Raw genomic sequence first — 25,625 nt, 5'->3', positions numbered from 1 at the left:
TATGTTGATGAATGGTATAAGTTTTATTTGCACGTTTGGTGGTGATGGTGTCGTTACATTTTGTTTTCCAAGTGACACGCAACTCTCGCGAGACAAACTCGTAAAGGCGCTCTCTGCGCAACCAAACACACAAGCGGAGAGGGGCACGCAAGCGCCGGCGAGGAAACCTCCTTCCGATTTGCCGCAACGTCGTTCTAGCATTTGGGTCTTATCTATTTTTCATTTAATGGCACGGCACTGCACGACAGCCGTGCCTAGTTCGAGGAATGCAAGCACCCCAATAGCCTCCCTCCTTCCATACTCCAGTCAAGTTCGTAGGTTTGTTTACTTGTGCACTTTTCCAAAAGCCGAGTACAAACTCTTATACAACAGGCAGTACTGCCCGTTGTATAAGGGTTCGTACTCGGCTTTTGGAGAAGTACTCGCACGTACGTCGACCTGAACATGAAACTCTGCTTCTGGTACAAAAACTAACTTCTGTTCTTCAGCACTCCATTACCCCAGCCGCTTAGATTTCAGGTGCAGCCCAGGGGCAGAAAAACGATTGTGTTGTTCGGCATCATCCCCAGCGCTACAATCTCAGCAGAAGGGGACTACTGAATGCCGGTACCAGATCCTCCTATTCTTGCCACATTCAGCCTCAGTTCCACCCTCGAGCCACACTCTTCCTGTCCAAAAACCCTTCAACCATAGAACGGGTTATGGGCATGGAGGAAATGACGATAATGACTTGCGAGTGGCTCGGAGGCGAGGAAATTCAATCTGGTACCATACGGTCAAAGGGGTCGAGGGAGAATGAACACGTTGAGTTACGACGCTGAACACGGCACAGAAAGGGTGACATCATTCCCTCAAGGTTGCCCTTCATGTTCAGGTCGACAGCTTTCTACGGCCCTTGGGACGAATGCTCTACACGGTCGGTGGTGTCCGGACAACGCACGTGGTTCAGCCGTCGTCCCTGGGATGTCTCTGGGAGGTTACAAATAGGGTGTAGACTTTCCGGTGTCTATTTAGGAGGCATTTTGGCAGATGTGTCTTGGCATTCATTCATTTTTCAAATATTGGTGTATTCTGTCGATCTGTTTCGAACCGACACTAAGAACTGTGATTATTGGTGGAAAAATTTGAATGAAAAACTAAGAGAAAGTCCAAGGGCTTCAACAAAAACGGTCTAGCCGGAGCAAATTGGCATTTTCCAGTTTTAACCGATTTTGCATTTTTGACACCAACAGCTGTTTCCATAGTAACACCGAGACGTAGGAAAAATAAAAAAACGGACAGAGCAACGAAGTCTCTATTTATTATTCGTAGGTCTCAGAATTACTATGGATGTCATTCACCAGCTCGCCTGCGTTTCTTACTTTCTTCAACAGTTGTTTACTGGTGTTTTTTTGTTAAACCGATCTTGCATATATAAAACCGACGGACATTTATCGGTGTTTTTCGGCTAAAACCGGAAAGCCCACGGCCTAGTTTTGACATCCTGGGGATATCCACTGGACCGTATATGCAGTTAGGATGCCTTCTTTCCAAATATGTAAAAGATTAGACCCACAGCTTATTACAGTGGTGACCGGAATGAAGAGGAGCTGGCTGCCCTACTGTCCCCAGAATTATAAATAAGTCAGCCGTTAAGTAAACGCTCACCCCTCCTCGAGCATACGGATTCACCCAGCAAAGAAAGGGACGCCAAATGACAACCGATAAGTAAACGCGACACATCAGCGAGTAGTGAAAAGAAATAGGCCCACCGTTTTTCACAAACTTTGCGTGCCCCCCTCCTCCCCCAACTCATCTCACTTCCCCCCTCCCCCACAAGAAAACGACTAACAGACGTTCATCGTGCTACAAAATCTCTTAGAAAAAAGAGGCAGGGCTATGCGGCAACTGCCACGACGACACGAAGCTGGCACCCAAAACGTCGGCTCCACAGCCGACTATGGGCCGGCTCAGTTGTATTTGCCGACTTTGGGTCGGCTCCAAAACAAACCTCCAAAGTTGGCTTCAAGGCTAACTCCAAGTCGACTCCACAGCCAACCTGCGAAGTTGGCAGTGAAGCCAACTCCTGGTCGGCTCTAAAGCCACCTCACAAAGTAGGCCCCACAGCCGACCCGTAAAGCTGGCTCTAAAGCCGAATCCAGGTCGGCTACAAAGCCAACCCGCAAAGTCGACTTGGCTTTGGAGTGTTGCAGTGCAGGCTGACGCCCACTTGGGAGAGAAGGGAAACTGCAGGTACCGTTACAAAAGAGACTAGACCGGCTAGAGCTCTGCCGACGTTGGACCGACATCCGCAAAGCCATGCCAAAGTAGCCGTTGCGATGGAAACGTCCGTGCCGTGCCGGCAGCGTGCCGGCAAAAAGTTTGTGCCGCGTTTGCGTCGCACAAAAGAATGCAAAGGTCACCGCAATGCCGAATCGACGTTGGCTCAATGTCCGTACGACTTCGCACGCATGACCGACATTACAGGGACACTGCAGGTCGGAGCTCCCGCTCGAGAGCACCCGCACTGCGGCAGTATAACGTAAACGTTGGAACATTTCCACACACGCGCGACAGTAGCCTTAATTACGCAACAGCACGCCAGCAGGTTGTGACGCACGTCGTGCCAATTTGCCACCCGCCCACAGGCGTCACGCCGGCAACGTTGCCGCAACATTGCACCGGTGGTCCGTCACCACGCATTCCCGTTTCCCATCGCCTAAATTAAGTACGCTTCCCAACGTGTTCCTGTTGAGTATGGGGCCGCAAGGTCGGTCGCCCGACAACGGTTCGCGCTCGGGAACGTCGCGCTCGCGTCGGTGGTCCGCCCAGGTTGCCACGACGCACGGTCGCAGGAACTACGTGCCCGGCGACGCTGCACGCCGGTCTTGGGGTTGAGGGAGACCGGAGACGTTGAAGCCCCCCTCTGCAAAGTAGGCGAGCAGGCTGCCTTGCCGAAGGTAGTGGTGGTGCTTTGGTAGAAGAGAGTGCGACGTTACCACGGCGACGGGCGCCATGGCCGCTCCTTCTCCAGTGCGCCGCTCCGTACGGCTTTCTTCACATGCGGGCAGCCTTCTGCTGGATGAGCTGCGAGAAAGAGACGAGGCATTGTTCGCGAACCGTGGGTCAAGCACTTTCTGGGTCTTGGACCCAAAGCCCAAGGCCCACTTCAAAGGGGGCAATTTTTTATAATAATATTAACAATAGTGTTGATTTTTCGTCCATTTCCCCAGAAATTTCGGCATTGCTGGCGAGTTGTTCCCTAGGTTTCTAGATCCTCGCGCTGCAGCATAAATAGCTGGGATTGAGTCCGGCTCGAATTGGGCGAGCAACTTGGACAACTCGGGGGCGTTTGAAGCGACAGCAGCCAATCAGGGATGCGATATTTTCACGTGACACCCCTGTGGTGGCAATGATGACTGCTTAAAGGGGCACTGACACCCCAAAAGTCGTATTCTTTTTTAATGTTTAAAACGATGCAAGTTGTAGTCCTAGACACGCAAAAAAAACGCATTGCAAAAAAAAACTTCCTTGTGCGTGCCCGCGCCTTTTTATTTTTGGCGTTTATATCTCCCGCGCTCACCTCCTTGCTTCTTTTGATCGGTGACGTCAAAAATCAGGAAACTTAGAAGCTTTGTAGGCGACATTTCTATAACATTTAATGACGGCGATCGTAAAGCATGTTTCTTAACGCAATTGCGAATGCACTACGGCCTCTTTTTGAAATACTAAAAATCAGACTTCGGTATGATGTCGCTTCTTGGATTTGTATCCTCCCTCGGAAAACTTGGCTGCGCTAGAGCAGAGGATGATCGGCGAGTCGGGAAAGAAACCGTTTTTTCCCCGCGCCTGCGCCCTTCTATCCCGCTTGCTCACCTCCTCCTTGCTTCGGGTCGCAGTGGAAACGGTGCTTTGCTTCGTAGCGTGGAGCGGAGGTCCGAAAGAAAGTCGAGTCACAAAAGACTGCAAACTTTGACTCACTGCATTGGCGCAAATCGCGCAGAAACTTCAAATTCTGCATTTGGAAATTGTTTTTTTAATTCAGAAATACTGGATTCCCAAGTTTCGAATTTTGAGGGTAATGTTCCGGCATCATTTTCAATCGTTTCGGATAATAAAATAAAATATGATTTTGATGTGTCAGTGCCCCTTTAAGACAGGGTGGGTCTTGGTTCTTGTTAGGAATGAATAATTTTTAGGAAATAAATAGTTTCAGAAAGATTAATCAGTATTCTAAATGCCATTTAAAGATATAAAAACACATTTACAATGATTTAATGGGATCAGGTCATTCTGGAAAATCTTTTGGAGTAGCCAAAAGTTAATTTTGTAGCAGCAAAAGGAACCTTTGGAGCAGTACTGTGAATTTCGTTTGCATTTTATCTACTATGAATAACATGTTAAAAAAGTCATGTATTGACACATCAGATAAAAATACATTGTCTTTTTTGCTGTCACACTGCCGTACAACTACTAATCGTAGCTTCCTTACAATGTAATTTTCCTAAACACTGAGCTAGTCGCTCAGCCCTACTTTAAAGCACCAGACATAGAAATAAAACAATCTTATGTAACAAGTATGCTTTTGTTCTTTAGCAGCAGCTGCATCTTTTTTAAATTCTAAAAAAGGCAATAATAATGCAATTCTTATGTCATTTCTAACAAAGATTTCATCATTCTAGCACACCAATAACCTTTTGCATGTGGATGGCTTAATGGCTGCAAAATTTGTATGTAGGTAACAAACATGTTTACTTAAAGGGCAACTCCAGTCGAAAACAAAATCAAAATAAATTTTTGGTATCACTTTAGTGCCACAAAATATTATCACAGCCAGAATATTAGATCAAAATGAAACCGCATACTCCACTAAACCAGATTTTAAAGATTTTAAAGATGCGACCAGCTGCTCTTTAGCAGGCGGCAAGCGGGTTAGCTTTCAATCAGGGAACACTGGCACAGCACTTTGCCGACGTCACGTCACAGTAAAGCTGCCGTTGATTAGTTGCATCGCGTACCACACCACCCTTACAATGTCACATTACGGATTTGGATTTGCTGGCATCCCCTTTGTATCGGGTGGCCGCTCGCTGGAAGTTTAGATGAGGGCCTGCCAAAGGCCAGCTTAGCTGGGCTCATCAAGTGCCCAGCCGAGAATAGCTGGGTTTCTCTTTGTCTCCTTGGCCGCCTACGTCTATAGGTAGGTGTCTGCAGGAGCAGCTGGGGGCTGCAGCTTTGACTCAGTCCTGTGTATCCAGGCCCATCCGCCTCCGACTCTTCCAGCTCTGCCAGGAACGCTCCCACCACCGCTCCAGCCTTCGTTTGGTCGTCTCGACTTGTTCTCCGTTGTTCTCTTCACAGTCTGCACTTGCACGCACTGAACTTTAGCCTCAGCCTGTTGCCTTTCTGTGTACATATGTCCAAAAGCTGCTGAAGGTTCTCATACGAGCCTGCGGTCAGCACCAGATCATCCGCGAAGAGAAGTCCTCACCGCCTGTCCGCCGTCCACATATGATAGGTCCAGACCTTTCCCACAATTCTCCAATTCTGCCGTTCACCTCGACATATACAGCATGAACAGGAGTGGAGATGGGCCATCTCTGTCGCAGGCCCCCGATTACTGGTATTGGCTACGTGCTCATGCCCTCCCACTCCACCACCACTGTTGTGTCCCTGTACGCTCTTGGAGAAGCTCAAGAACTGCACCCGGCACTCCGATCTGAGTCAGTTCCCACCAGTTGTGAGTAGGAGATTTAGTCGTAGGTCTTCTCAATCTGTAAGAAGGCAGCCCATAGCTGACTCCCCTTCTGCCATACAATCTCAATTGCTTGGGTCAGCATGTATAGGTTGTCTTCCAGCCGTCAGCCATTTCTGAATCCATCCTGTAGCTCGCCCAGTACAATCTCTTGCTCTGCCTTACCTTGCAGTCTGCGTCTCACAACTTGCATGCCGACCCTGTACTGTAGGAATCACGGTGATGGGCCAATGTTTTGTCAGGTCCGTCCTCTCCCCCGTTCCTGTATCAATGAGCTTCACTCTCCCGTGTCTCCAGTCTCGAGGCACCTCTTTCTCGTGTAGGACATCTCCAAGTGCGCCTCGGAGAGCTTCCTTCATCTTGGGTCCCAGTTTCTTCAGGATGCTCATTGGAACGTTATCAGGTCCCACGGCTTTGCCTGCTTGCATGCTCTGGAGGATTTGGTGTAGTTCCATTTTTGATGGTCGTTCCAGCATGTCTAAGCTTCCCTGCTGTCATCCTGAATCGGTCCTGGCTCTCCCGCCCTAGTTGTAGTAACAGACCATGCAACCTCCAGCTGTGCATCTCCATAGAGCAGTTTTGCGACTAAATGAGGCACTGTTCGCACTTGACGATTTCGTGGGTCTGTGGACCCTTTAGGTGCTGTATGCACTGCTGTTGTTTGCCTTCTGAGGCGCTTCATTTGCCTCCAGAATTTCTTGGGTGCTGCTCTTCTACTTCGCCTTAAGTCCTGTAGCGTATGGTTTCCCACTGGTGTTCTTCTCATTTGGACCACTCGTTTGCACTTTTGCTTGTTTCTATGTACTTCTTCCATAGTTTTTCACTTTCTTATCTCTCTCACCCCAGTGGCATCTGCAGGCCTACTGGCGAACGTTAATGGCTCACTTAATTTCAGGGTGCCACCAACTTTTTAGGACCCTACTTGTTGACATGCCCTTTTCAATCTTTATCTTTTTTTATTTCTAAGCTAATGCAGCTCACAATGCTCTCATAGCCCATGTCTTTTGTCTTTGTCTGCTACCTTTTCTAGCTTTCTGGCAATCTCTTCAATTTCATCCTCTCTCAGGGTACTCTCCTTGGCAAGACGGGTACCATTTCTCTGGGTCTTGGTCCGCCAAAGAGAGTCAGGATCCTGTTGTGGTTGCAGCCAACGCTTGCTACACCCTCCTCGTTGATGGTCAACTTGGCCAGTTTCGTGCTGATCGTTGGTGTCGTGAGGACATAGTCAATACACGACGTTCGGTCTCCGAACACCCAGGTGTAGTTTTGTTCCCACATGCCCCGAGTGTTTTCGAGGACTAAGCTATTTGTCTCAACTAAGTCCAGTAGATATTGGCCGTTTCTGTCTCTCCTACCGTGTTGTTCCTCAATGTGTGCGTTGAAGTCCCCCAGGAGGTTAATGTTTTCCCCACTCTACCTCATCTCCTGAATGTCCTCATCCAAGCCTTCAACCACTTCCTTGTGTTTCTCCTTCAAACCTTTCCCAGTCCACCAGTACACCACAGCAACTGCCACTGGTGTTCCTGCTACAGTGCCCCTGATCCCCCCGTGCTTGCAACACTCCATTTCTGCTCTTGTCCATTTTTCATTGTTTCGAAAAAAAACTCCCCCCCCCCCCCCCCCCCTCCACTTTTTCTTATTTCACCTTGCCTGTTGCAGCCCTCCCAAACTAGGCCTGGAAAAATGGGTGGAGCTTCCCCCCCTCGCAGTTGAGTCTCCATCAGCCCAAAGACAGATATTTCTTCCTTGTCCATCGTGGCTGCCACTTCGTTCCACTTGGCTTCTCCCCATCCTCCTTGTATATATATAGGAAGGCCACCTTTGTTCCCTTTCCCCACCCTTTTCTGCGTCGCCGTCATCTTCGTCTTCGCTTCTATGGTCTGTGGGTCTCCCCCCCCGGTCAAACCTGTGTCAACTGGAGTTCCTATGCTGACTGGTGACTTAGGAGGTGTCCACCTGACACTTCACCATATGTCCAACCATTGACACCAGGTGGGGGATGGAGCCACCTCAGGGTGCCAGGAGGGGCGGGGGTGCCAGAAGGGGTGGGGGACTTAGGATGAGGTAGGCCTGTGGAGGACTGTGCTCTGCTGGGAGTTGCAGGGTTGGGTTGGGGCGGTGTGTGGGCCATGCTTCCCCAGCCGGTGCCTCTCCCTCGTCTTGTCACTCTAGGCTCCCAGGGGTGCGCTTTCCTCGTCTGTGTATGCCTAAAAAAACAACGTATCATACAAGCCAGGCAGTCTGCCACCTTCCTTGCTCCTTCTTCCCTACAGTGAAGTCTGCCTGCAGTCGTGTCCTGACCATGGAGGTCTTTGCTCAGGTTTATGTAAGTTGCCTCCAGTTCTTGGCAGAGATCTCCCAGCTTGGCGTTCAGGGACATGGCTGCTGCCTGAACAGCCTTTCCTCTGTTAGCAACCTTGGGCACTGCACATATGGCGAGAACATCACCTCGTTTCGACCCTGTTTTCCTCAGCTGGTACACAATTTCCTCCAGACTCCTCCCTTGCAATAGGTCATTGATGCCAATGTGGAGCAGGTATACACGGTGTACCATAGCCTCCTCTATAAGGAGAAAGCCTGGCACATCGACAGCGGAGCCACAGGGCGCGCGGCCGCAGAAAAAAGGAGAGGAGGAGCGCACGAAGCGGTGACCAATATGGTAGCGCAGAGCAGAAAGGGCTGAGATAGTGTGCGAGCGCTTGGGTCATTAGCGGCCGCTCCCCAAACCACGTTTGTTTTCGTGTTTTCGTCACCGTCGTTTTCGGGCTCCGGGAGAAAAGGCTGCGGCGATTCGAAAGGGCGGTGGCAACAATGTACCATGCCAGTGGCGTCGGCAGAGTTGTCGGCGTACCAGAGGAGTGCGTCGTCGTTGGACCATCGTATCGTGCCATGGAAGAACCATGCAGTTTCGACTCAACGAAACTGGCGGCCACGACCGTCGATTTTGCATTCAAGGACCCTTCCGGAGTTGCGGCCGCAGGGAGAAACGGGAAACGGTCGACATTGAGTTTCTCCTCTCCACGATACCGAAAAGAAAAGAGTAAAAGAAAGTGTTTCTGCGTTTGGCCGCTCGCTCTTGTGTGGCGATAGCAGGCAATCTCCCCTTCGCTCCCGATTCCCCGCCCCTCTTTCCCTATTTACGGCGGCAGTCTCTTCTCGCGATGTGCCAGGCGGCTTTCTCCATATAGAGAGGCTATGGCTGTACCTGTCGCACTTGGCTCTCATAACTCTCAATTAGTTTGTGAGCCACCTCTGCTGTTGTGCCTCTGTTGTAGAGCACTATTAGCCGTTGGCTGCCAACTACTTCCCTGTCGAGCACTCGTGGTAATCAGGAAACGTTGTTGCCGCTGATGACAATCGCCTCCCACATCTCACCTTGGAGACGTCGCTCAAAGACCACTGTGGCGTCACCCTTCTTCACTACTTCCTTTGCAGGTTTCCGGTTGTCGGCTCGCGCTCCGTTCCAAGGGGCTACCTCCACACTCTTCGGGGAAAGCACACCCCGCGGGTCCAGCCGTTCGTTGCTGTCTTGTGTCAGCCGTTGTCCCCCGCTGATCCACCTCTCCTCGTTAAACCCTGCGTTGCCTTGCAGAGCATTGCAGTCGCCAGACAGAAAACTGCCATCATGTTGTACTGGCTGTCCAAGCCCCTCCTGTCCTCCTTCCCCGGGCGTGCCCACTGCTGCTCCAGTGTGTCTCCTTCCTCGCCGCTGTTCTTTGTCCCTTAATTTCCTTTGTCGCTGTTCTCTATCCTAGCATTTTTAGTCCAACCGCCTTTCTTTCTGCCATCCCCCGTCTGCTTGGGCACTGACTCTGGCGTAGCTGCACTTGCTACTCGGTCAACGAGCCCACCAGCGCCGTCAGCTCCTTCATCCGCCTCCTGTAGAGACTTTCCACCTCAGTCAGCTTCACACAAATGTTGCAGACGAACTAACCTGTGTCCTCTTCTGCGTCCAAAGTATTCTTGAAGGGACTCTCTTTCCGGAAAGCCCACCTCTTGCATCCATCGCACCTTATGAGCGCTTCCTCCCCAGCTTTTCTACTGCGCCACAGCCGCTGGCCCTTTTGGTTTCCCTTTGGCAGCTCCGTCACACCAACAGGGCTGCCCGTCCGTTTTCGTCCACTACTGCATTCGTGCCTCATCCCAACGTTCAAACTTTAATTAAACCGGGCACATAACAAACTTTCAGCGGCTTGTATGGCTGATGATCAGTGTTCCCATCCCTCTAGCAGATAGTTTCAGTTTTTTCGTAGACGCCAAAAACCAAACTTTGAGCCGTGATATTCATAAAACTACACACAATATCGAGAAAAAAAACAATATCTTGTAATTCAGCGACACTGCTTTATCCGAAAACAGTCGTAATTCCAAACTAAAAAATGGTAACTGAAGCTGCCCTTTAAACGAAATCCCGTAGATTTCGTCCAGTCCAGAGCCGTACCCAGAAAAAAATTTCGGGGGGGGGGGGGGGGGGGGGGGGGGGGGTTTCGGGGACAACGGCGGCCATTTTGAAAATGTCTATTGTCTTATTTTCGCCTATGAATTATGTGCATCGGTGGCATATAATGGAGAGTTATAGCAAACCGAAGAACCGGTCCCGGTTTGGTACCCGGTAGCCGACCGGTGCCACTGCGCGTGCGCAGAGGTGGAGATTAAAATTGGCTGGCTGCAAGTGCACCGACCAGGGCCATACCCAGAAAAAAATTTCGGGGGGGGTCAGAACCCCCTAACCCCCCCCCTGGTTACAGCCTGGTCCAGTCTATTGACAAGCTTTCATTCACCCGTAGCCAAAGCCGGTCAAATTTTAAGTTAAACTACTTCACTTATCGATTGACTGCGACTTCGAAGAGTCACAGTCCTAGAGATAGCTGGAGAAAAAACGAGGAATTTCACATAGAAAATAAGCCTAATATGATATGTTCTTATATCTACTCTGATATGTGTCAACTCTCTCAAATGCTCAAATATTATTTCTTAAATCTCAAACCTGAAGAAACAATCTCTACCTGACCAATTATGTTCGCAGCTATTCAAGACATCGCAATCACGTATAAAACTGGTTTGTGTGTCGTTTTTTTTTTTTGTTTTTTTTTTGCAATTTCGCTGCAATGTTGCATTGTCATATCAACATATCCCACATTACAGATTTTTTAAAATTTATTATTTCACATTCAGAAGGTGTTTTTACCGAGATCAGATTTGCATTGCAGCAAAGCACAGCACAAATTGCTGTGCCCACAATAAGGTTGCTTTTCCATAGTGCACCACAGCCTATTAAGAAGCGCACTTGCTGGAGCTAGCACAGCCGCACAATCGAGCCTTTAGAACTACACATGTTGGAGAACTTCCAACAACTGTCGTGTATGATGAGAAGGTCGAATCGAACAGTACATAATCAGAACTGGTGTTACAAATCATCCAAAATAAGCACAATCCTACTGTAACAGTCCGGCAAAGTACCTAAACCTGAATTATTAGAAGGCGGTTAAGAACCAAAATGAGCTTATGAGTCATGACGCAACACTGACGCAAATTCGTCACACTTTGGTGAATCGTGGCAGTATGTAGCAGGGTGAGCCCACCATTGGTGCAGTTTGATGCAATTGGCACATCAATCACATCACCGTGTTTATAGGCTGTGTCTAAATAGTGCAAGAAAAATCAAATTTAATTATGATGATGGCAAATTGTAGCAATTCGGTTGGTTAGTGTGAACGCAAGTGGCCAGTGTTGCTGGTGTTGCGACGTCAAGTTGCTGGGAGAAATCGCACCGTTTGAAGCGGGCCTAAAGCCCGCTTCAGAGAGGGCAGCTCTTACCCACGTCTTAAAGTCAACACCAGCAACACGGACTTCCGCATTCATACGGAGCAACTAATGAAGCTCCAATTGCTGTGCATTGTTATCATAATCATAGAAATTTGAAATCTATTGCACGATTTAGATACAAAGTTACTAATTACATGTTTCTATACCTTTCGTGGCATTGAGATTACCATTTCATCCCCTTGAAACCATTTAGTCAGGAAAACTATCTATTTCAAACCAAAACCAAGTTAAACCCTCTCTAGTTATCATCACCACAACAGAAGGGGTCACGTGAAATGCAGCGTCTCCAAATGGCTGCTGCTGCCTCAAACGTCCGAGTTTTTGGAGTTGCTCATCCAATTCGAGCCGGACTCAATTCCAGCATTTTGTGTCGCAGCATAGGGATCTAGGGAATTATAAGGAACAACTCACCAGCAACCTTGAAATTGTAGGTAAGATTGCCCCATCTGAAGTGAGCCTAAATTAGGGTGACAACCTTTCTGCTAGCGAAATGCGGGACACACGAAACCGGGGGGGGGGGGGGGGGGGGGGGGGGAGGGGGGGGGGGGAGGAATTTACGAACACACACAACACGGACCGAGGCTCTGTTAACACATATAATATCTTGTGCTTTTTATACACCTGCAAATTGTATTGCAAAGTTGAAAGTATAAAAATCAGCTGCAGCAGAACTCAGTGCATCAAATGAAATTAAGAAGCAGTAAATCTTTTTCGGGTATTCAGCATGGTGCTATGCACATTTTTAACATTATTTTCTTTTTCGACCGCTGTGAGTTGCAAGCTAAACATTCTGCAACACTTTTGCCTTGACACAACGATATGAAAATTATTGCAGCACTTTATTTTTAAAACTTTGGCGAGCAATTTTCTCTCACGATATTTTGCCACCAAGGAACTAGGCACAACGGCGCATGCGCGTCCGTTCTCCTGCAAGAATGACGGTCGCTTCCCGCTATGCTTGGATAGAAAATGGCTTACCATTGCGATTCATACGATTCCCAGCGACCCCCGCGCTTCCCCGTGCCCCGTTGTTCGGCAGCATCATGAGTTGCAGAGCGAATTTTACGACAGTGGGAAATGCGAGACATTTTGAACATTTTTGGTATATCTTGCGGGACGCGGGACACGAGCCCTCAATGCGGGACAGTCCCGCGAGTCGCGGGACGGGTGGTCACCCTAGCCTAAATGTACTGAGGAGTATACAAATTTTTCTTCTTTTCAAATATTCGTTTAGGAGATATTTTGTTTTTCTGGGGAATTTTAGGGTTTGGAGATGAGTCATACACAAATTAAGAGTTGGCGGTTAGCCAGCCCAGCTTGTTTTGTCTAGTTCACACAATGCATGACACTTCTCGAGTCCACAAGCATCAAGTTCGACTTCAACTTCCTTCACGGTCCGTCGGAAAGCGCACGTTCGCGATTTGCAGAACTGAACTGAACTTTGCCCAGAGCACCTGCCTCTGAACAAGAGGTCCTCTCATCGGCAGATCGACCCAATGTACGCCACGTAATGGACGTGGAACCCGAATCATGTAATCGAAGTTAATCCAGTCAAATAAACATTATTTCCATTCCTTCACAAATCAATGTCGCATTACTAATTAACGAAACGTCGGCACCCTGCCACTGCTGACATTGAGACTGTTCACCACTTATGATTTGGTTAATGTATATCTCTTCAGGGGAACACTTAGGTTCGGGAATGGAGCCTTTAAAGTCCCAAGTTGGCTAATTCCTGAATAATGTTTCCTTCTAGGGAACGTTTCTCCTTTTTAGAGGAACTTCTACGTAGGTTTTGGGATGGATCCTTCAAAGTACCGAGTCGGAAAGTCCCTTTCTCTTTCTGAAAATTTTAACACAGAATGTGTTTTACGAGTCGTTTCCCATGAAAAAAAATGGTCACAAACGAGCGTCATGAACCAACACCATAAATGAGTGATGCACTTGGAGCGCTGCATGACATTAAGGTTATATATAAAGTTCACATGTAAAGTTTGCAGCCTGGCGGGGCTCGGCTTGCCAGTCGGATACTATAGCCACTGAGCTGCGTAGTGCAGCTGCTCTGAAGGATTGGGCTCCGGGCAGAATGTGCCAGCGAGAGGGGTGCGACGTCGTACCGCATGACCGCTCGCCTCATTGACATTGCGCAAGCGCCATATAAGGTAGTACCCTTGCGGCGCACTTATTCTTTCTGTGGCTAACATCTGCGGTGCACAATGAAAAGACCGGCACAAACCAAGCACGATGTGCCATTTGTGCGGGGCATATTCTACGCTCCCTGGTGTTTGACAGCAAGATTAAGAGAAAGAATTTCTTTCTAAGGAAGTTTTCCTTGTCACAGGGAATTTCTAGGTTTCGGGGACCAAACTCGAGGAGGTGACCGGGAAGTTGTCGTGCAAAGCGCTTGCGGCCTCACCTGGGCTCGGTCGGTGGGCTCAAACTCTCGGTCCGTGGTGTGCGAAGTCGAGCTGGGGTACTCTCTCGACACCACGCACAGGAACTCGGCGTGGTCGTCGTTCCCGTAGTTGTATGACGACCCAATGTTGATCAACTGCGGAAGAAGACACGAGAGTTTGCAAGACACGAGCGCAGCAGCCGTAAATATTGCAACGCGCATGACCAAGAAGGAACGCCTCTCCATACTTCTAGAAGATTCGAGTTTACTCTTGTCCCGAGTGTAAAAGATAAGGAGGCCAACGTGACCTCGCCGAGTCGGTCTTGTTCTAGCGCACTCCCGAACATTCTAGGTCGAATGTTTCAGTTACCGAGTGTAGCAGATAGGGAGCCCAGTGTGGCCTTGCCGACTCCCTTTCACTCGCATTCTTGCTCAAGCCAGCTGTCACTACGACGCTCAACGCTCACTTCTCCTTTCTCGACACTCTTTCTTTTCTTTGTTTCTGGCACAAGTTCGTCGATTAAACCTTTATTTTCAGTTTTTCTCCGGTCCATTTGTTTTTATCCGCGACAATATGATGGGATGAATCGATAGCACGTAGAAGACAAGGCCTTTCCCCACAAATGTCATCACTAGTGGATCCACACGGTGGTGCCTAGCTCTCGTCGGCATCACTGATATCGCGTCTTGCGGCGTCTCACAAGCGCGATGTTAGCACGTGGCAACGCCAAGACGGACGCGTCTGCTGTCTTGCGGCAGCATCTGTGGAGCTTCAGTGTGTTCGTTACTTAGGGTGGGTGAAAGATGACGATGATGTCATGCACAGACATCGTCTTCTAGGTTGTCTCGGATGTCTTTTCTTGCATTACGAATGCCCTATCATGTTTATGGTGCTTTTTTTTTGTCATTGCCAATGTAGCACCGAGTTTTTCAAAAAGTATCAGGAGACATCCCCTTAAGGCTAGTTCACACACTTGTGATTGCTCAGCATCAACCTCTTGAGACCCAATGGGAAAACACACTGGCACCATCTATCGGGTACTTTCGTATCTCTCCTTTTTCATCAGTTCGTTTTTTTGCTTTTTGACAATGTTATAAACTACCATTTCACATGATAGTACATAAATTTGATCTCGCAAAGCCTTCACTCTACCGAAATGCACTTCTAGGATAACCTCGAAGGTGGCGTCAGCATGCTTTCGTGTTGCAAGAGATCACAAGAGCTCGATTGTCAGTGAATGCAAGTGTATGAATGGGCCGCCCACACAAGCTACACCTACAAAACAGTAAATGTATTTCAGATGCCTCTGTATTCCGAATTAAATGCCTCTAGTATCCAACAAGTACCTTTACGGGACATTGCCTAGTGTATACCAAGGCCTGGCGAACTCTTGCTCCATTATATACCCAAACATTTATTTCCTTGCCCTTCCTCTCTCCTTCAAAGAATGCGCAATGACTATCTCCCGACAACCATTCGAGTCACTGCAGAAAAATGTCTGCGGGACATCCCAAGGACATCCAATGTCCAACAATTTTCAGACAACCACAGAATGCCCACACTGTCCCAAAAGGACAACGGAAGGACATCCCATTCGGACAATGTCTTGCAATATATTGTAGATTACACTTCCCGGATAACACGGATCATGTAAGGAATGTCCTGTAACATGTCATTATCCATACGAATACGGGTTTTAGACATTTCCCGGACGTTGTGCATTGCCAGGGCTGTGGAACGTTCCATCTGGAGGACAATCCACGATTCGCCATCAGCCCCACTTCCCAGGTAAGACACATCATGGAGGGAACGTCTGAAATGCGTCGTCATCCGTATGACTAAGTGTTTCGGACATTTCCCGGATGTTACGCTCTGCAAGGACAGTGGGACATCTCATTCAAATTAATTACTACGATTCATTGTATGTCACACTTCCAGAGTAACACAGATTGCATACAAAAAGCTTGCAACACTCATCATCCAAACAAATATGTGTTCCCAACGTTTTCTGGACCTTACGCATTGCCAGGACTGTCGGAATCCCAACTGGAGGACGTCCTATGGTTCATTGCAAGCCGCACTTCCCGGGTAATGCCCATTGTGCAGGGAACACCCGAAGTGTGTCGTTGTCTTTACGAATTCATGTTTCAGATGTTTTTCGGGCATTATGCATTGCCGGGGCTGCTGAAATATTATCTGGAGGATAACTTACGATTGACTGCAAGCCGGACTTCCCGATCAAGTAAAAAATGCCCGAAACGTGTCATCATCCGTATGAATATGTGTTTTCGACATTTTCCCGACATCACACATTGCCGAGACTGTTGTAATCACATCTGGAGGACGTCTTACGGTGCATCGCAAGCAACACATCCCGGGTAATGCACATTGTGTAGGAAATGCACGAAATGTGTCGTCGTCAATCCGAATACGCATTTAGAACGTTTTCCAGAAGCCACACTTCTCGGGTAATGCCTACCGTGTAGAGAACGCCTGAAACATGTTGTCGACCGTACAAAAACATGTTTCAAACGTTTTTTGGATGTTACGCATTGCCGGGAATGTTGAAATCTCACCTGGAGGACATCCTATGATTAATCGCTAGCCTCACTTCCCGAGTAATTCACATTGTATAAGGAATATCTGAAGTGTGTCATTGTCCTTACGAATTCATGTTTCTGACATTTTCCGGACGTTACACATTGTCGGGGCTGTTGGAATACCATCTGGAGGATGTCTTACGATTCATTGCAAGCCACACTTCCCGGGTAATGCGAATAGTGTAAGGAATGCACGAAATGTGTCGTCCTTTGTATGAATGCGTGTTTCTGAAATTTCCCAGATGCTAAAGATTGCTGGTACTGTTGGAATCGCATCTGGAGGATGTCCTTAGGTTAATCACGAGCAGCACTTCCTGGATAATGCACATTGTGTAAAGAATGAACAAAGCATGTCGTCGTTCGTACAAATATGCGTTTCTGACGATTTCCAGACCTTACGCACTGCCGGGACTCTTGGAACCCTATCTGGAGGATGGCCAAGTTTCGTCACAAGCCACACCTCCCGGGCGTTACACATTGCCCGGGCTGTTGGAATCCCATCTGGAGGACGTCCTACAGTTCATTGCAAGCCGCACTTTCCGGGTAATGCACACCGCGTATAAAATGCCCCAGATGTGTCGCCATTCGTACGATTACGTGTTTCGGACATTTCCCCGACGCTACCTGTTCGAAGCGCCACCCGTCGGACATGGTGGAGACCATCTGGGTGAGCTCGTCCTCGTGGCACTGGAGCACTCGGTAGACGTGCTTGCGGGCATCCCGGGAGCGGTGGTCCCGGTTGCGCTCCTGGATGTGCCGCTTCACCAGCTTGATCAGCTCCGTGATGTTGTAGAACTCAGCCTCCTCCAGAACCCCTGCGGTACGGAAGAAGGACATCAGTCCCACTCTGGCAATCCCGATGGTTCCGCTAAATCCAGTTCTTTTTTGACTGTCCAATACAAAGGGTTAAACCACCATAACCCAATTAAATGCTTTGGCACGACAGAACCACGGCTTCCTTTGTATGGGCCGGCGGTGTGACCAAGGTGGCACCGCTACGTATCAGATAGAGCAGGCAATTATCCGTCAAGCTGGATATTTGGTTAAACCGAAGGAAGCAAAGCTTCGAAAGCCGGTTATCTGCATTTTCGAGTATGAAAAACCGGTTAGCCAAACTGGTTATTCAGCTTTACCTCATGTATAACTATAATAACGCTTTTATTTTTATTTCATTGTCCCAGAATCACAAAGAAAGCATCATGTTCCTCTAGTAATTAGAAAGTAATAAACTTATTAAGTTCTGTACATATGCCTCTGAAACACTCTCAAATGCAGCCTCCTCGATCGCCAATCAAGGCACGTGTTGTAGCACTCATGGATGCATCCCGCATTCAGGAACCAAACCTGCTTTCCGCCACAAGGATGCACCTCCTTCCGACGGGCCCCGGGCAGAGGCCTTCGTGGCTTTAGGCCATGAAGCGAGTCGACTGGCAACCCAAAGACAACAGCCGAATGTGTTCCGCACATTTTATAAAGGGTGAGCCACGAAGTTTCTATCTATACCAAGCGGTGTTTCAAATGCGCCGTGGTGCGCAATCAGACCAACCTTGTAGGGTGCCCAAGCACATTAGTACCACACAAATACTGAAGAATAGAACTCGGGGTTTTAAACCAAATAACAGAAATACAAATTGGGCAGCTTTATTTACCAGACAGATGTTGAAAGATAGACACACAGGTTTCGACCCAAATACGACTGATACAAATTGCAGAGCTTTATTTACCTTCAAAATGTTTCATTCGAAGCATCGAGTGATTACCAAAGCATCACCGATACAAGTATAACTATCCTACATGCTTACCAGAAGCCAGACACACCCTAAGTATAAGCATCAAAACACATTTAAAGTACTTATTGTCCTTATCACCTAGCAGAGCCATCACTTTTATATCGAAGGCATGGGAGGGACAAGTTCAAGATAACTAACCTTGAAGTTGTGATTTTGGATACATATGAAGGAGGGGGACGTGTACCTTGTTGACAGGGGGCTTCTGCTGCCAAGAAATTTTTGCAGCAAAAGGTGCCCAGTTGCTACTACCTGTAGTCATAAAAGGGAAGAGGCAGCCTTTGGGTGCTGAACCGACTCCCTCCCGCAAACTGTCTCGTGGACATATTCATGTGGAACGGGCAGTAAGGCGGCTTAAAGTTTTCCGCATTTTTCAGACAGTGGGGCCGATTTCTTTTGCCAAAAAGTTTGAGGATGGTGATATGTGCACCACTGATAAGGCATTGATTGTTTGTGCTGCCTCGACAAATATGCAACCAGCTCTGCTCGAGAGATTCCCTGTAACATTTCAAGTTAAGCAGCAGTAATGGAACTTTTGTGTCCTAACGCATCCAGTCCTGTTGGTCGGCAGATGGCCGACACCCGTGTCGCGAGTGTAATTGAGGTAATTGAGATAAATAAAGGATAATTGAGAATGTAGCTAGTCCCTTACCAAAGAACGTTTCAGTTTGTTCCAGAAATTTTATTTCGTCATCTTGTTTGACTGGCATTGCTGTTCTTCATTTCTTTCTGCACGCAGTCTATGGAGGTCCTCCTCTGTCATGCTCAATTATGAGTAAACGACGTTAGGAATGAATGTTAAACAATTTATGTAAAAACACCGGCACAAGTGTGACACAAGCATACTCGCACACATTGCCACTGAGCCAGAGGTGTTTTTGTCACTGCGTAAGTGAAAGAATATAATTATTTTTGTTTTCCATAGCACTCAGTGGCTTAAAAGGAGTGAATTAGTTTATTTTGCTCGGCTTTCCGAAGCGTGTTGCCATGCCCCTTGTGTGCGCAAGAACATGGTTCTTTCTGCATGTGCATAGCATACAGAACATTAGAAAACAAGCTATATCAAAAGTAACAAACACCATATTTATAAAAAGGAGATCAAACTGTGAAAAAAGGGGGGAGGGGGGGGGGGGGTCGCATCAGCCCTAATGACGCCACTGCCCTGGCACAAGTCCCCTTAATTGCCTTTTGCCACAAAGAGTATAAATCTTGAACGAAATGTATCATCACAGCATCACAAACTTGAATGGAGGGAATGGTTTCTGCTACCATAACGCTGACAAACAGCGGGCCTACTCTTTATTTTGGCTCCTGGTTACACCCCTCTTCTTGACGCCTGCTCTCTTAGTTTAGCGAGTTTGATGTGAACAGCCACATCCCACGAGCTGCATCGCAAGTCAGATCCAGACTTGCACGTCTTACGAACACATATAGTGTTTGCATCCTCCACTTTTTTTCTTTTTTTTTTCAATAAATCTCTGCAGCGGATTTTTGTAAAGAAGCAAGTAATGAAGTAGAACTCTTCAGCCTTCTGACTGCCGTGTTCCACTAATGTTAATTAAATTGTACTTCTTCCACGTTCACACCTCTATTCGTGTACACTGCAAAGTAGACTTTGTTTGTGCCAGTGGCATCGGCATTTGAATCTTTGCATCCTGTGTGTGGCCCCCTCTAAGACGGGCATCCTCGAGGTATGGCTGCGTCAATTGCCTGGTTTGAGCACGAAGATGGGCACTCGATTTCCAAAACTGCATCTTAGGAACATCCACAAGACACCATGCTATCAGAGGAAGCACCTGCATGAGGCTTGACAGCATCCACAAACAAGCCGCACTCTTGACCTCCAAGCCCCTGCACTCAAGCGTTTCCCTCGCTTTCACTTCAATGTCCCCAGCTCACACTCGACACGTTTGGAGTGTGCGTGCAGCACTTTACTTCGGAGACAATCCCATCTGCTCCAGTGTGGCCTGAACGTACCAGACATTCATGAGAAGAGAGAACAGTGGTTTTTGCCCCACGTAAACAAACTATGCAGCTAAGCATCACTGAAAGCTTAAGCCCCATGAGAATGTAACGCCAGCGGTTGGAATGGAAAGCGAAAGTTTGAGGACATGACGTCACTTGAATCATAAGATAATTGAGAAAAACTAAATTTCTCTACGGCCCGACGTCCACCTAGGCCTAATTCCTGTGACATTTATGCATTGAAAACACTCATCAGCTAGAAAGAGAATATTGTATTCTTTCTCGCTGATAAGCTTTCTTCACTGAAATAATTCTTAATGGCACCCACAATGTAAATTCTAGTTTGGACAATATTAAAATTAAATAAACATCAAACCATAAAAAAAAAAAGATGATTATCTTGTGAAATATGTGAAGTCAGGTTCTCAAACTTTCGCGTTCCATCCCGACTGCCGGCGTCACATTCTCACGGAGTTCCAGCTTTCTGCGATGCATAGTTCATTTCCGCGGGCCGAAAAACGTGGTTCTCTTTTCTCAGGAACGCACAATATTTTCCCCACAATGGACGCTGTGATTCCGCCCCTCCTGCGTCTAAACCATTCGTCCGAACGGGGGGCGCTTTGTCCAGTTTGTTTTCTACAAAGCTCAGTGTTTACCCGACACAAGGGCCCTGGACAGGAAGAGTTTGACATCTGCATCGATCGAGCCCAGGGCATAGAATTGACACGAGTGCTGCACCAGTGTTCGATTGGTGCTTCGCCAATTGAACACGAGTTCGAGCCAAACGTGCAAGCAGCATTTGGTTATGTCGGTCAAGTGCTACGTTACAAACACAAAGAAAACATTTATGTTGTTGTTCTCCGCACGGGTGTAGTTCTCAACTTAGCCACTAGGGATGCAACGGTTGAATGGATGGATGAACTCTCGAAATCCCCCTTAATTTTCAAGACATGCAAGCGACAGAAGTGAAACCGCTGGGCAAAAGGCTGCAGGGGCGAACATTTATTTTGGCCGAGCAATCTCGATTCCGGTACAGAATAATGTATATGGATATTCAAATATCCAGATATTTATATAACCGAGCAACGTAACCGGTTATTCGAGTATCCGGTTATCTGGTTTCCAAATTCGAATAATTTGCTATTTCGAATAACCGGACAACCGATTATCTCAAAGACCAATCTGTACTGCTGCCAATGGTACCATCAACTGGGAACCAGAACCACAAGAGTTACCCTTGAAAGGGTAGTTATTTTGTAGTCGTACGAGCCGACAGGTAATTAGGACATAAACACTGCAAACGATTTCATTTTACGGGGTTCATATCTAGTTCATTTTGAAGAGTGCCGGTTTCAAGGATGTTTTGGTATTAGAATTGGTTTACCATTAGTGTACTGAATATTTTTTTATTTTTTTTTTATTGCAACAGACATTGAAGTGTGGTGCTTGCAGAATGCTTCTCTTCTACTTGACTTTCATAGAGTGCTCAAAACAACAGAGTGTCAGGCAAGACAAACAAACCATAACCACACAAATAGGCTGTGCTCTGCAAAAACTTCGAACATAGCTAGAATGTGAGCCAGCAGTCGAAAAAAGGTGCCGGAATTGCAAAGCTTACAGCTGCCGGAGGCGAAAGTTGAAAGCAAAAAGCTGATTTTGCTTACGAGAGGACACCGCCAAGCAGCAGACGAACACTGAGTGTGCCCATTATCCGCCGCAGCCCTCAGATGGTGCCATCGCCGATAACAGGCAGATGCGGACACAGAAACAAACGTCTACTTCTGTGTCCATATCCGTTGGTTAGTGCCCGCAAAAACCGGGCGTCCTCCTCTGAAGAGATTCGGGCAATACGGCAGAGCAAAACAGGAAAAGTCCATCTCAAATGCAATGGCAGTGTCCCTGCCGTGAAGACCCTTCTGTGCCTTCCCACTCCCTCAGTACTCACTACAGAATAACACACCTTTGTCACTCCAATAAGTTTTTTTGTCACCACTCTCAACTAAGATAGCACTTAGATCCCCATTGTTCACCCTGACGACATTTTAGCACCCTTAGTGTATGTTGCGTCCCTGGTTCCCACTGTAACTTTTCACAACTTATTGCTTCCTCTTACCATACAGAATGAAATGACCCGCCAAATGACACTGAATTGATCAGTGACCACAATATTTTAGAAATGTTGTATCACCTCATACTGTTTTGTATTCAGTCACGTTCTCAAACATGGCCGCCGCTTGGTGTACATCCAGAATACTTTTTTTTTACTCTTTTACCTTTTTTGTTTTTCTCTGTACTGTATGCCAATGTTCCAAACAAATATTTTTTTCTTATATAGCCCCTTCCGGGGCCCTTAAAGGCCGACCTGCAGAATAGACTTCTGCCGGGCAGAAAATCGGTTCCCAGTTTCCTCCTCTCCATTCCCTCTCGCACTCCTCCCGCAGGAGCGGGTTCTCAGCTACTCCCCGCAGAAAGGGTCTCCCTCTTTCCCCAATGTGGATTTGAAGGAGAGTTTCCTCCTTTCTGGCTGCTCGTTAGCCTTTCAGGAACAATAAATGAATGAATGAATTGACTAATTAATGAAGCGGTAAGAGGGAGGGGGGGTGCTTACCCTCCTCGGCGAGGTCCTTGTTGATGACCAGCTTGCCATGTCGCAGGTAGTTGAGCACGGGCCCAAAGTAGGTCGGGTCCCTGTCTATTAAGTACGCCCCGCTCTCGTCCTGCGTGCAGACAACAAAAGCGCACCGTTTGCAACGATATTTCATTCATCGTAACGTGCAGCAAGCCCTTTCAGTGTTCACAAACACAACAGCTTCCTCAGCACTTTTCGGTCACTCCGTTTCGGCAGAGCTCCCAAGACTGCTTATGTCACAATTTCCAAGGACACTCAAGTGCTATAGAGACAGCGAAGATGGAGATTTAGCAAGATCCTTATGCCACACTTTCCAACATATAACAAGAGATGGTCGTTGGGAGCATTAAGAAATTTTCAACAAATCTCTCGCTAGCCGATCCTTTGGTTAGGCAATTGGACAACTCGAGATGAAATCTTTCACAGAAGCTGCAAGAAGTGGTGTTATTTTTCCTCCTATTTGACCGAAAATTTGCGGGGATGCAAAATGCAACATCGCCCTCCTGAGGCACTCTTACGGAAATGGCCTATATGAAGTACAAGTACCCTGTGGCAACTGCTTCTGCCAAAGCTGAGAGCTAGCGGCCCGGTTATGAGTGCCCAGACCAGTCGGACAAGGTTCAATGGAAAGTCGGTGGTTCCAATTTATATCTACGCCAAAGGAAAAGTTTTTGGAGCTGTGATTCCAAACAGAAGACTGGCACCTTCATCTATTAGGACTCATTGGTCTCAACTTTCTGGGCTTCTTTTGTGTTTGAAGCACTCTGTAACAGCTGCTGACAGTTCACTATGAGACTTCGCTCTTCCAGAGAGCAACTGCAAGGAGTCTTAGCAGTACTACTATTAGAAAAAAGCTGAGCCCTAATGTTTTGTATATCAGATAGAAGTTAACAGTGGGTATTGAAAACACTGGCTAGGTGATGCAAGTCAACACCTAAGCTGAACGGTTCAGCCATATGCGTCCATCCATACGACAAAATGCTGGTCGTCGCCTCGAGGCTATCCAGGGGGCCTGACTTTAAGTTTGTACGAAAATGTAAAGAAGGATTAGGTCAACTGACTGCAAGTTTAAACAATGGCAGTGCTGCATAGATCCGAACAAGCCCTCAGTATATTCCCTTTCTCTCAAACGAAGCAATGACATTCACGTACCGTCACACAAAAAGCACCTTTTTCATAGCCACAGTACGCTACTACTTAGCAGGCAGACAACTGGCTGCTATGTAAGGCGCGAGGCAAACAGCTTGAAAAGGCCGAAAACCATAGTACGCAATGTACAAGCTTGATACGAGTGCTGCCGACAGTGACACCCGACGTTCCGACAACGTCTAGCTGCGTCTCAAACCACCCACACACCCCCCGAAATGTGCGTCTTCTGCTTAGTTCCAAGCTTCGCATGGGATCCACGGGAATCTTGCAGACGTAAGTATAGTCGTCTGCTCATGGAGGCGACATGAACCTACGTTTACCTCGAATCAACCTTGGCCGGTAGCCAGCAAGAAGCAGGCAAGAGCAGTGAAATACTTCCTAGGACGCAGCTTTCTGGTGACTCTACCACTCAAATTAGCATAAAGCATTTGAGCTAGAAAGACAGAAAGCAAGTACAGCCATGCGCAGCTTTCGACGCTTGAACGCCCCGAGTGCTCGGCCCGGAAATGCGAGCGTAAACACTAGAAACTAACTGAAAAAATAAAACAAAAAAGTTATGTCGTTCACGTGACCGAAACCCGTCGAAAGGAAGTGCTGCTAATCGAATAAGCCGCGCCCACGATGCCTTCCCGTCACATGTGGGGGCGTCCGGTGCAGCTAAGCTGGCCTCTCCCAAAAGCCCTTGTTTACTACCACGTCCACTGCCTTCGCAAGTGTACAAGCATTACACCATATACTAGTATTAATTTCGCGCTAGTTCCACTTATTCCTGCCTATTTGTGCGCGGCCACCCAAACGAGCGCAACCGACACTGACGTTCGCTCGAACCAAAACATCCTGCGCTGCTTCATCCGTTTCTTTCGGCTGTTGCTTTGTTTAAGCGTAATGCATTTAGTGAACCGAGAGAATTGCACTCAAACATGTTATATTTTGTTAGGGAAGCGAGTTTGGGCGTAACTTTATATTATTATTTTTTTCTTTTTCTATGCCTCGTGTGCTAAACTTTTCGGTCATAAGCAGAGTTATGAAACACTAGCCTAAGGATAGCCTAACCGAGTGCGAGCTAATGCAAAGAACGCAGTAGTGATTCGTGCAGTGTTCGCCAAAGCCCGCTTCCCGAACGACGACTCTCGCTGACGAACATCACATCACATCTTCCGTGGTCGGGAGGGTTCTTGCTTTACCTGTTTCAAGTTGTGACCGAGTCTGCCAAGACACGAACGGGTGTTTCAAACGCGAACGCGATCATTAAATCTGCCCAGAAACCGCGCACGAAAAGAAAAGTTGAGTCGGTGAGCGAACCCACCTTGTCAGAATGGAGTTCGGGGTCTTCTTGACATAGCCGGTACAGAAAGGACTTTGGATCTCGGCAGAGCGTCGTCCGGGTCGTGAGAAAGCAAGTGCCGCCGACATTGAGCTTGACCCACTGCGTATTTCGGGAGGATTTCGACGCCGTTTCCTGGCTCTGATCGGATGGGACTTCGCCGTCGACCGATGCCCCAACCCGGTCGGCCATCTTTGAAAAGGTCGCTTCGATTC

General features: G+C 47.7%; 1 protein-coding gene across 1 annotated transcript; it reads right to left on the bottom strand.

The window, feature by feature from the left end:
* LOC8023173 (BTB/POZ domain-containing protein KCTD5) lies at nt 1-25,625 on the bottom strand. Its single transcript, XM_029982784.4, has 5 exons — nt 25,393-25,625; nt 22,917-23,025; nt 17,181-17,371; nt 13,977-14,111; nt 1-3,066 (listed from the first exon to the last, which is right to left on the bottom strand). The coding sequence occupies exons 1-5, from the start codon at nt 25,600-25,602 to the stop codon at nt 3,037-3,039; spliced, it is 675 nt and encodes a 224-aa protein (XP_029838644.1). The 5' UTR covers nt 25,603-25,625; the 3' UTR covers nt 1-3,036.

Source organism: Ixodes scapularis, unplaced genomic scaffold (genome assembly GCF_016920785.2).
Source record: "Ixodes scapularis isolate PalLabHiFi unplaced genomic scaffold, ASM1692078v2 PGA_scaffold6__148_contigs__length_123643588, whole genome shotgun sequence".
NCBI classification, from domain to species: Eukaryota; Metazoa; Arthropoda; class Arachnida; order Ixodida; family Ixodidae; genus Ixodes; species Ixodes scapularis.
Note: the sequence above shows the minus strand (reverse complement) of the source record. Positions and strands in the feature narration are given on the sequence as shown.

Excerpts from the sequence above, each read along its gene's own strand:
- LOC8023173 (XM_029982784.4), bottom strand. The coding sequence starts at position 25,602 with ATGGCCGACCGGGTTGGGGCATCGGTCGACGGCGAAGTCCCATCCGAT. Across the intron at positions 17,372-22,916 it reads CAAGGACCTCGCCGAGGAGG|GGGTTCTGGAGGAGGCTGAG; the intron begins GTAAGCACCCCC and ends TCCGTACCGCAG. Across the intron at positions 14,112-17,180 it reads ACGGGTGGCGCTTCGAACAG|TTGATCAACATTGGGTCGTC; the intron begins GTAGCGTCGGGG and ends CTTCTTCCGCAG.